Source organism: Carassius auratus, chromosome 19 (assembly GCF_003368295.1).
Source record: "Carassius auratus strain Wakin chromosome 19, ASM336829v1, whole genome shotgun sequence".
In the NCBI taxonomy this organism is placed as follows: domain Eukaryota; kingdom Metazoa; phylum Chordata; class Actinopteri; order Cypriniformes; family Cyprinidae; genus Carassius; species Carassius auratus.
This window is the reverse complement of record NC_039261.1, coordinates 16,874,735-16,887,300: the sequence shown is the minus strand read 5'-3', so window position 1 is coordinate 16,887,300 and position 12,566 is coordinate 16,874,735. Positions and strand designations below refer to the sequence as shown.

The 12,566-nt window shown below is 37.9% G+C and overlaps 2 protein-coding genes across 2 annotated transcripts; one reads left to right on the top strand and one right to left on the bottom strand.

Annotated features, from left to right (window-relative positions):
- Positions 1–4,047: 4,047 nt before the first annotated feature.
- On the top strand, positions 4,048–7,914 carry LOC113119608 (uncharacterized). Its single transcript, XM_026289201.1, has 5 exons — positions 4,048–4,485; positions 5,208–5,396; positions 5,515–6,895; positions 7,018–7,210; positions 7,353–7,914. The coding sequence occupies exons 1-5, from the start codon at positions 4,239–4,241 to the stop codon at positions 7,596–7,598; spliced, it is 2,256 nt and encodes a 751-aa protein (XP_026144986.1). The 5' UTR covers positions 4,048–4,238; the 3' UTR covers positions 7,599–7,914.
- A 108-nt stretch (positions 7,915–8,022) lies between these two features.
- On the bottom strand, positions 8,023–9,647 carry LOC113119610 (forkhead box protein H1-like). The gene is made up of 3 exons (XM_026289204.1): positions 9,446–9,647; positions 9,172–9,267; positions 8,023–9,090 (listed from the first exon to the last, which is right to left on the bottom strand). The coding sequence occupies exons 1-3, from the start codon at positions 9,578–9,580 to the stop codon at positions 8,521–8,523; spliced, it is 801 nt and encodes a 266-aa protein (XP_026144989.1). The 5' UTR covers positions 9,581–9,647; the 3' UTR covers positions 8,023–8,520.
- Positions 9,648–12,566: the final 2,919 nt, after the last annotated feature.

Here is a 12,566-nt window from a genome sequence, read left to right as displayed (position 1 = left end):
ACGATCGGCCGATCGTGATCGGAGCACCCCTAGTCAGAGATCATAAACCTTCCACTGCCATGCAGAAGGGGAAAAGGAAAGGAAGGAAGAGTGTTGTGGGAGGTATTGGAATAATGGGAGCAGACACCTATTCTGTCCACTGCCTGTGCTGCGTTCATACTGCGAGTCACTCGTTCAACATGGAGGAACGACTGATATTATCAGTGAGCAGTCACCCGGAGCTATATGAGACAAGTTCATATTTCTATAGAGACAGGAATAAAAAGGACCTCGCTTGGAAGAGTGTTGGTGAGGAGATTGGGGAACCTGATAATTTGTAAATACACATTTTACCCAGAGCCTACAGATAATGAAGAGGCTGCTTCTCCTGTCTCCCCAGTCCCTGGTCCTGCACCCCCGGTGTGTGAAGGCAATACTACAAACAATATTTAAACATGTTACGTTCAGAAAACATCAGTACAGTATCCACTCATAGCTTTAACATTCACATAAAAAAAGTCAAAAACATTTTTTTAATCAGTCTGTTTACTAATAATCATTGTATTTGTAAATGCAGACTCAATTCTATTGCAATGTATGCCACCAATACATAATTTTAACTACTGGTCATTTGCATGTTTATGTTCCTGATGTTTATATGTCTGAAGTATAACTTTATGTAATATATGTTAACGCAAGTTAAAAAAAATTTACACTCATATTTAAGCACTGGCTATGTCACTCACAGAGATATTATTCTCCCAATAGGGAGAGAATTTTGTTATTTCAGTTATCATCTTTCCGTCTTCTCATTGCACTGTGTGTTGTATTATTGATTTCACAAGGCAAAAGAGGAGGAGAAGCACCCGGTGTCCCCGGGATGGTCCGTTGGAGGTGGAGCAGACGCTGCTCGAGCTCCTGAGGCATCCTCCAGCCCCACCATCACCGTCACCAACACCATCAACACCACCAACACCAACACCACCACCAACACCACCACCATCACCACCACCACCATCACCAAAACCATCACCAACACCAACACCAACACCACCATCACAGTCTGCTGATGAGCACTTCCTCCTCAGCCTTCTGCCTTTTCTGCAGAGCATGCCGCCTCATATAAAAGAAATGGTAAAATTTCAAATGTACAAATGGGCAATGGAAAACAGCAACGTTGTGCTAAATTTAAATTTGGCTTAAAAAAAATTTAACAGCAGGCTCTGCAGGAAACACAGAATGCCCTCCTTCCTCTTCTCCTACTTTTTGTTCCCTGAAGCTCTTCCACCTCCACCGAGGTCCTTTTTATTTCTGTCTCTGTATGTAAATAGTTTGTACATAATGTATTTTGTTTTAAGTTTATATTGTTATTTTAAGTATATATTCTAATTATTTTATGTTTGGCCTGAATAAATTATTTTGAAATATGACTAAATGCCTGGTGTGGTTCTAATTCACAACAAAGCAAGTGTTTTATCACATAAAAACTTGATTTCAAACTATGACACACATTCATTTTGTATAGAATGCTATTTATTCCATTTCTAAATCTTGATTATATGAAACATTATTATAATCTAAGGACAACCAACATACTTTAGTGTGTCTGGACAGGGTTGTGTGAGGAAAACAAAGAAATCACAGGACAGGTTAAATCCTTTTGGAGGCTGGCTCCATTTATCATCAAAACAAAAATAAATGACAGATTATTTTACAGTAATAACCTGAACTAAGAAATAACACAGACCTATAGATTTTTTTATACATCAAAGGAGGAATTATATTGTTTGGTTATGTTAACTATAAACACTTGCAGTCATACATTTCTGAATTAGATCAAGAAAAACTCCAAATATGGGATTGTTTACCATGTTACATTAATATTAGGACTACTAATAATGTATGTTACCTTATATACTAATGTGGAAAACCTACCATTTGAAAAAGTTAATGACTCAAATCACTAAAATGATTAAATGTGCATGTTGTGGTGGACCTGACAGTCTGGAACAGGGCCAGCAGGAATAGAGCAGACAGACTAGACACAGTGCAGCCATGACCTGCAAACAGAGAGGAGGCACAACAAAACTATATATATATATATATATATATATATATATATATATATATATATATATTAGTAATGGTGGTAAAACTCTTAAGATAGTCATGTTCTTTATATGTTTGTGGGTGGCTCTTAAAAGAGCCGTTGAGGGGAAGTCATGAGTTCAAACACTATTCTGTCTGCTCCCATGCTACTGCTCCCTCCGCCATGAAGACATCCCTCACCTGGACTGCCTCTTTGGAGGAGTTGTTTGCTGCAACCCGACCCAGACCTGGCAGCGGCTCCTCTCCAGCATGTCCCGCGCCCCTCACAGCAGGTGCCTCTCTCCCCTCTGAACACCTCATGAAGTTGTGGAGAACACACTTCACCTTCACACATGTCTCCGCAACTTCAGGGTGGACCTCGATGAGCCACCGGTACATCCTCCACTGTGAGCTGGGGCTCTGGAGAGACGGTAATTGAAGACACGCCTCTATGGAGGAAGGGTGCATCCATGGAAGGGCCGCATGAGGTTCCTCCGAGTCAGTCACGAAGACGTGGGGCTGGGGTGTTCTTTCTTCAGCACCAGGTAGAGGCTGGTCAGGAGGCAGATGAAGTGTGCCAGCTCGGAGAGCCTGTCCAAAGGTGGAGTTCACAAGAATCCCACCGTCACTGCTCATGCCGTACCCCCGACATCGATCACCCGGAAGCGATACTTGGCCTCCACAACTGCAAGGAGAAAGATGGAGAAGGTTCCCATGTAATTGTGGAACTGGGATCCTGAGTTGGGGGGTGCCTTCATCACCACATGCTTCCCATCCACCGCTCCACAGAACAGAGGGACGTTCCACCGCTCCTGGAATCCCTCTGCGATGGAATTCATCAGAGGAAGAATTGATTTAAAATATAAGACTAAAGAAAATATTTCAGTTGCATAGCCTACTGCATCTATATCTTATATTAAACCTTTATATAAAATACCTAACGTCTGTTCTGTTCGCAGGGTTCGAGTCAAGTAATTTCGCCCCAGCAACATGAGCGCATTCAGCCCGTTCTCTTCAGTCAAATAACACGACTTTATACTTTCCAAACGTCCGATAACTTTACCCAAAATGACCCGATACAGGCGGAAAGGGATATTTTTGAAAATATGACTGCAAATTATTGTTTCTTCGCGGAGTTCGCGCGTTATGCATAATGTCTTTTTGCGGACAAGCGATGCGGGAGTCGTAAACGAAGTGTGCACACAGACGACACAGGTATTTACTTAACACAAAATATTTCTGTTGGCATGAAACGTTAACCATGGACATATATCTGGGATTATTAACAGATGCGATTCGAATACAATAAGGCCTATACAACAAGTATTGCAATAATTTATATTTAATTATTGTTAAACAACAACTAAAGTAAGACAATCGATAATCATTTTACATTTGGATAGGAATTAAGTTCTTTATAATGTTGCGTCACGTGTTAATTAAAGTTCAAAGACTGTTTAATTTTGTTAGCTCTGAATGATGCACATTAAGTTATAGTAGCTAATGCTAAGTAAAAAAAAAAGTATATTATAACATTTAGCACACAACATAATTATGTTATAACACAAAGCGAATTATATCATTAGCATATAAAGCCCCTGTATTCAGATTTCAAACCGATATTTGCAATATTAATAATGTCTCGTCTGTCCGCTGATGTCTAATGCTTGCTCATTAAGATTAACATAATTATTTCACACTTTACATTAAACAGGTAAAATTCGCGACTTTAAAGAACTAATTTACCTGGCTGTTCATGAAGTTTGCGTTGTAAGTGTAACGTACAATACAAAGAGACTTTCCTATTAATTTAAAATCCCAAAAATGGCTTCGGGGAGAGCTTTACTGTTTACTCAATAGCAATCAATGGTTGCCATGGCAACTCTGACACGTCACTATGGAATGTTCGTGGATGACGTCACACTGGGCCGCTATAAAAGCTGATTTGGAATTGGAAAATTGTATTTCATCGTCGCTTGTTATGCGAGTAATATCAGTGAGTGAATATCTGTCTGAACGAGTGCGAAAATCTTGCTTAATCGTCTTTTCAAAAAAGACCAGAAATTCAGTTTGATAATATCAAACGGCTCAAGAGCGATCTCTCTCAGAACTGTGTAAACGAGAACTGTTGAAAATCTCTGTAGAACAAGAGTTCTCCTTTAGGATCAGAGATGGCTTTTAACAAGAATACATCTTTTTCATCATCATCTTCATCGTCCTCAGTTGTGGATGAAATGTCAGAGATGTCGCTGAGGAACACATCTCTGGACTCATCCGATGAGGATGTTTCCTCCAGTCACTGTACTGACAGGCTTGTGAAACATCAACTGCTGATGAACAAATTCCTGGACCTTCAGTACAGAGCCCGAGAGCGCCAGGAGGAGTTTCAGTCACTGCTGGAGCGATTTAACTATATACGTTAGTAATCTGGTTTTAGTTATACACTTATACACATGTAGTTCAGTAGCCTACTCAGACCAATGAGTCGAATAGAGTGGTCAAGTTAATGGTCTTTAATTGGCCTGATTCTTCAAGCCCTCAAAAAAAACTAAAAAAACTTTTTTCAGAAAAAAAAAAAAAAAGAATACAAATGATTCAGATACTCATATTTAGGCATGTATTGGTATTCAGTTGTACCTTAATGCATTGCAAACTGATTAACCTGTAAAAGTAACATTTTTAAATTGCTATTAAAATAAAAAAAATAATAGAAAAAAACATTCATAATTTTAGTGTTTAAAACTATAAAATCAATAATAATATTCATGGCTTTTTAAACATTCAACAATCGACCTTTAACCTTCATTTTTTTAGGAGAACTGTAGAAAGCCCTTAAAACTTCTGTTTTGTTGACAAGCATTTCAGGAAAAATTAATGATGCCTAATGCATTTACAGATTTACTTTAAAGCCCCAAATTGGGATCAGATACAGAGATGAGATCTGCACTTGACTTTGACACAAGCAGCGCATATATTTAATTAAATCACAGCCTTTGAGATTTGACAGTGACAACAAGCCAATTCACGATTTCAGTTTCATTTTGATAAACTGTGCAGCCCTAAGCCATATATTGATCTGCTTCTTAATATCATCTAACTGTACTTAACAGTTAACGATATTTATGTTTTACTTCTTGCAGAGGAATCGCTAGAATGGGAGATTGAAAAAGTGGAGAAATCCATGGTCAGCATGGAGTGGCTGGAGGACTTGCAGAAGATCATTGATGAGTTCCAGGCCAATATGGCAAACAATGTGAGCCGCCTTCGAGAGAGCTTCAGAAAAATGCAGGAGGTTGCCTCGAAAAAAGTTCTGACCGTGAAGGCAAAAGGTAAGTTAATGTACACACACACCATCATTCATTAAAAAGCATATCTAAAAAGCATAAGCAGTGTGATCTAAAATGCTGTGTCAAGGTAGCTTACAGTGTAAAATGTGTTGGTTTTCAGGTAAACCAGGAAAAGATCTGGATGCCAAAGTAGTTAAAAGCATTCAGTCTCTGCCGACTTGTCCCACGGTAGCAGAATTGAAGGCAAATTCAACCGCTGCATCAACGTACTCATCAAATCTGATCATCGCCTTGAATAGCATCACCAAATCATCCTCCTGCAGTCCAGCCATAAGCAAGGCACTAAAACTATCAGCAGCGACCATTGAAAACTTCAACAAGGCATTTCAAGATCACTGCTTGGAAATTAAGACTCTCAAGACACCTCAGAAAGAGAGAAAGGTGGTTCGAGAGCTGAACAGGGACGTCTTAGTTTCTCCTGTGCACCAAAGTGGATCTGCAGGTCAGCAGCAGAAGGTGAAAAAATTGCCTGCCTTTCCTGTGAAACCCAAGGCAGATGATTTTGGTTTCCCTCAGGTCAAAGAGCTTGTACGGGAGACAAATGTTGAAGTGTTGCCACTAGATAGACCAGTGATAACATTAGACACAGCTCCAAAAGACCTCCAGAGTCCGTCTGCTGATGACCCGTCTCCTCCTGGCCTTGCCAGGACATTTGCTTTCCCCAAGATCACACGATCTGTCGAGGAGACAAAAGTTTCCACAGAGCAAAAGGCAAATGTCAAATCATCTGAAGAGACACAAGCTGATGCAGAGACGATGGAGAGAACAGAGACATCATTTGAAGAGACAATGGTTCAGGAAGACCACCAAAGTCCATTTCCTCGTAGCTTCCAATGTCCGTCCCCCGTCAGATCTTCTGCTCTTCCTCAGATTTTGCAGTCTGTGGAGGAACCAGAAGTTGATACGGAGACGATGGAGAGAACAGAGACACCATTTGAAGAGACAATGGTTCAGGAAGACCACCAAAGTCCATTTCCTCATAGCTTCCGTCCTCCATCCCTTGTCAGATCTTCTGCTCTTCCTCAGATTTCACAGTCTGTAGAGGAGACAAAAGTTTGTGCTATGTCAGCGGTAGAACGTCAAAGTCTGTCTTCTGTCCACACCCGTCCTTCCTCGTCTGTAAAACTGCCCAAAATTCAGACTCAAGTAAAGCCTTCACTTCAGAAGTCTGAGAAACCTGAGACTCACAAATATGATTCCGCAGTCTCGGGCAGCATTGAGGAGCAGTACATGAAGAACAGCGAGGAGGACGGAGACAAACTGCTTCATGCTAGCATGAAAGACCCATCGTTCATAATTGACATCAAAGCTCAAGAAAACAACCTCCAGCAGCTGGATCGAGCTTTTCAAAATAACAACATTTCCTCTGAAATGTACAACCTGTGCAGAGGAACCGTCAATCAGACACTTAAGAGTGTTGAGCTGCGTCTTGGATGTCTTTTACGGAAATACATCAAACATGTCCAAATGAAGCAATTAAGGTTAGAAAAACTTCCATTAGCTAATGGTTTATTTGATTATATATTTTGTGGTAAATCATTTTACAATTTTCCCCTTAAAAAATTCTAATTTTGGCTCATTGCATCTTTAATCTGTTATACAGGAAGACGCTCGATGGAAATTTCAAGGCCACCAGAAATTTAAGGGATGGACTGGAGTTCAAAAAAGTCCATTCTCAGCTCTGCAAGTTTGACCGTTTCCAGCAGAGTGTGAACAAAATCTGGGACGCCAAGCAAGCCTCCACTGATGAGACGCGAGAACTCTGCATCGCACGGACGGCCCATTTATACCAGCAGGTCAGTAGGAATTAGACAAGGGGGCATTAAAGCATTGATATTGAGTCTAAGACTAGTTTGTCATGTTGTAAAAATGTTAACAACATTAATTATATGGCTGATGTAAATAATAATATAAAACATGTTGTTGTCCTGCCTTCAGGTGAACGCGGTGCATGGCCTACATCTGACAGGCATATCATTTGTGCAAAGGCATGTATCACTGCCTCTGCTCACTGTGACACCCGTGCGGTTCAGCTCCAATTTGTGTCCATCTCCTCCTCGTGGACCACGAACTTCACCCAGCAGAGCCAGTCCAGCACGTCATCCTCAAATCCACCCCAAACCTCTGCACCACACGACCAGGAACACACCAGGCAGTTTCCTGAAGATCAGTCACATTCAATAATGATGGCCAGTGTCAACATAATGGCTTGTATCTGAACCCAAGAACAGATTATTGAAATGTCACAAAATTAAAACAAAAGCGAGGACGCATCAGGAACAGACTCTGGAAAAACAGAAGCACCGGCCTGTAGACATAGGAAGATGAATATAAATATAAAGATTGGTTAACCCATATTAGTGATTTCAAGCTTCGCCAGAGTCAAATAGCCAATGTTATATTAAGGAAGAGCTATGTCTTAATCAGTGTATATTTTTGTTTAAGCTTATATTGTAATAAATGTGTGAAAAAATGAATAATAAAAATGATAAATAATAAAGATATGAATCTCTCTTTATTGTTGGGCACTTAAGTATTTTGATCAGTTGATCGAAGCACACCACTGAGTAGATTTGATTGTGTTTTATGGCCTGTAATAATTTATTAGATTCCAATGCTTATGTCTGTGTATTATAAACATTAAAATAAAAACAATAAAGCGTGTGTGCATCTGGGAAAATGCTATGAAAGTGTGTAAGGCTGATAATGCTCGACAAGTCTGTTTTAATATTGCCATCTGCTGGCGCTTTTGAAGAACATTTAGACAAAAGATGTAACTGCCGGTTTCAGGTTTTCTGTTTGTTTGTTTTTTTACTCTTGATATTAATAATTTTAGGTCTTACTATCTCTTGTATGTGCGAGAAAAATGTTACAGTCATTGAAATCATGTAGAAATATTCAGTTTGAGTCTTTGTCCTGCGGAGGGCAATATTTTGATATGAACAGTGAACTCGTTACATATTATGAGAACGTCCTGGGAACGTAACATTTCTACATGTTAAAAACAAACGGTGATGTTTTATTTGGAAAATAAGAAGTTGGCAGAAGTTTTCAACAATGCAAAATAAATCAGTAAGATATGTACACGAAGAAAAGTAAGTGCAGTTTACATGTAGCCCCAGTTTACATTTGAGGTGAACTGCCTGATGCTCTCAGGTGCTGAACAATAGGAAAGGTTAGAGAATGAGAACATCCTCTTGGAGGATCCACTGGAGGGAAAGCAGCCATCATTCATTTGTCCTAAACAGTGAGCAGGAAAGTAAAAGGGTGAATATGATCTACTAAAATCGGCGTATGAAGTCTGATGGGGCCAGTCGCATGTTTTCCTCTTGAATGCCCAAACAGGATGTCCATCTGCGAGGCCCACAAACTGGTTTTCCAGGTTCCTAGTTTCAGAAAGTACAGGTGTGTTCCTCAGGGGGGCGCTGCTTTCCCTCTGCAGGAGGGACTCTATTGAAAACGAGCTGATAAACTTCTTCTCAGCCTCTGGGCGTTTGAAGCTCGTCCGGTTTTCCGTTTCATTCTTCACAGAAGACATTTCCATGCTTTCATAAGAGTCAGGGAGGACGTCGCGCAAAGCACTGAAGTGTCGTCGCAGTATCTTCGGGGTGAATTTACTTTCATCCACTTTCCAAAAGTTGCGCCTTGCATTTGGGCACTCCGGATTCACAGGCACCTGTAAATGTGAAGGTTACAACAACATTATAGAAGTAGCCTAATAATAAGAACACGAGGAAGAAGAAGAAGAGTTGCATACCTTTACAAAGCAGCTGTTCGATGATAAACAGACTCTGATATTTTTCTCAAGGCCTTTTCTGTCGCCATCCACAAATATCGCCACCGCTTTCATTAACTGATGAAGGAAAAGATACAGTCAAAACAATATATCACAGGTTAATAGCAGCCTATGTGTCTGATTTTGCTTTATTTAACAAAGCACTTAAACTTTCTTAAAAATGAAGAAACCAATCAAACACAATTCGTAGCCAAACTATCCATTGAGCGCTTTGTCAGCATACATTTGAGCTTACCTCGTAAAACGTCAATTTCTTCTCAGGAGCGTTTTCAATGATATATGCGATCAGACCCAGGTAGGTCATTTTGTGTTTGGAGTATCTCTTGTATTTTCTCCTGACCAGCATCATGTCTGCGCGCGCCCGCTGCATCTTTGAGAACAGCTGAATCTGAAGAGCGATGAGGGTCTGACCCGGAGTTTGTGGCCTATATATGAAGCACACCGGCTATAGATGAGGCCTTCCCATTAACAAGAAGCCATTCCTCGTTAATGTCTCTTTTACATAATTGATGGAGGTGTTAAAGGGCGGACATGCCTGGACCACCGCAGTCAATCGGCGACAACTGTTTTATTATAGGCCTAAAACATGCACAAGCATGAAATAAAGTGTAAATACAATTTTTTTTTAAAAAACAAATACGTTGTGTCATGTATTTCAATATAAGGCTATTTAACAAATAAACAAGAAATATATATAGATAGATAGAGATAGATATATAGCTAATCATTTTAGTTTAAATAATAAAAAATAAAATAAAATAAAAAAACAGGTAAAGAAATAGCTAAACCTGCTCATGCACAATATTTTATATCATCCACTTTCCAAAAGTTTAATTGTGCATTTGGGCACTAGTGAGAGATTCATAATAAATAGCCAGAAAGAAGATTGGCTACATTGATAAGGTGATAAATAGACTATTTTTAAAGAATTTTCTATCCCCATCCAATCTCACCACTATTAACTGCATGGAAAAACATACAGTTAAGCTAAAATATTTTTTTACACGTTTCTGATTTGCTTAGTTAAATAATGCTCAATAAATAAATAAAATAAATATATATTTTATACATATACATTTATTAAATGTTTCATTTAATAACTGCATTATTTGTAATACTTGTTAGTTTAAATAAATAAACAGACCATAATGCTGTTATATGATGTGATGCTTTAAGGTATTATTTCTGTTGTATTCTTTGGCTTTCTAGTGTTTTCACATCTCACTTTTTCCTGTTCCAAAATGTGTATAACTTTATTACAAGCGGAAATAATGATGTAGACAATAAGTTGCTTTTTCACTTGTTAACAAAGAAATAAACCAATTGATTCAACCTGGTACAAAACTGTTGAGTTCCCAACATTGTGTTTATAGTCATGAATTTACACATGCCTTTCACGTGAGATGAAACACTTAAGACAGTGGTAACGAGTCAGTTCACAACCTCTTTAACAGATCATCACACTTAGTTAATATGGGCAAAACATTCTCTAAATCTGGTTATTAATAAAGATGCTATTTGCTTAATACGACTATATCTTCTAACAGTTGGAACATTTTTATATTTACATTTATGTGCTTTAAGTTTATTGCAAATTATGTAAAAAAAATTTGCTCAGGACTGGTTTTCCAAAACACCTTTATATATATATATATATATATATATATATATATATATATATATATAGACACACACACACACACACACACACACACACACACACACACACATATATATATATATATATATATATATATATATATATATATATTTAAGCCCACAGACTTTCATTGAGGGGTGAAAACTTTTCTGGTCTTTGCATAATACAGTATTTGTTCATGTAGCTATTTTATTTACATATTAGTTAACCGGTATACTATAAAATAACATAATATACAGTCTAATAGTAAGCAAAAACTGTTGGTCATTTTGTGAAGTATATAGTCTCAGTCATATCCCACATATAGGGTTGTGACTTACAATCACTTAACCCTCTGGCCCTCTTCGTTTAGGAGTCACACTTGCCTCCTTCACAGTCAAAAGTGACTGAAGCCCTGACATGTAACTTTTTTTTTTTTTTTCAGGAAAATTAATGTAGCTAATATATTTTGAGGGAATCTATCGATATTATGCAATATTTATCTAATTTTAATTAGCTATATTCTCCATTAGAATGAATATTTATTGCTTTACTTTTTTAATAAATGCAATATTTCACATGAAAAAAATAGTGAAGGCATTTAAAATCTCTATAAAACTCTTCTAATAGCACCCTATAGAGAGAGAGAGGAGAGAGAGATGCTTATGGATTCGTCTTTTAGACAATTCCTTTTTTTTTAGGTTTTGCATATCTTATATATTATCTATTGTAATAAAAGTAGGCTACTTTTTGTCAAGGTTTAGATATCTTTGGTTAGATAAGTATCTGGTTTTCTTTCGTGTCTGCAGTTGTTGAACTAATGTTGTGGTAAATTCACCTTCCTGAGGCACATCCTGTTTATTCTTGTTCACAAAATAGCTTTGTTTTGTCTTGCTATTTCGACGATTTGAGACGTCTAAGATGTTCAGACTTTCAGATAAAACATCTGGTGAAACCACTTGCTTTACGTTCAATAAACGCAATAGAATTGTCAATCAGTGATTCACGTGACAAAAGATTTGAAATCCCGCTTTAAGATTTTACCCTGGCCCTGTTTGGCGCTGTCGTCATGTGGCGGGTCATGACGCAGAACGAGATTGTGGGAGGACCAAATAATCGAGAACGTGGTAGGCAGTTCAATTCATTTTACAGTATCGATTCATTTGAACACTTCATTTTTGATTCATTCATTTTAAGTCCGATACAACAACAGAATTGACTCACATAGAACATGTTGATACATGTTGTGGAAAGGGGAATTCCCAGAATTTGTATTTTTGAATGTTATTATTTAATTTTATTAAGTTGAGGTTATTTGCTATAGTTGTCATATTTTAGTTATGTGATTTCATTTAGGCATAATGGCTTTGTGTTTTAAACTATAACATTCGCTGTGTTTTCTGTAAATTGGAGCATTATTCTAATTAACAACAAGCTATAACAACAATCAATGTTATAAAACAAAGCAATTATAGGTGCATGACAGCCAAATAACGGTTAATGCACGTACAGCCAAATAAAATATTTAAAAAACTGGTTTGTTTTGAACCAAAATAAATTAAAATATGAACAAACTTTATAGACATGTTTGGATATCTGTCCCAGGATGTACAGATAGCCTACATAACATTCCAATGGCACATAACGTTTATGTTACATTTTTTAGCAGTTTTTCGGCAGTTATTTTTAAGATAATCTGTTTTCGCTATGTTTTACG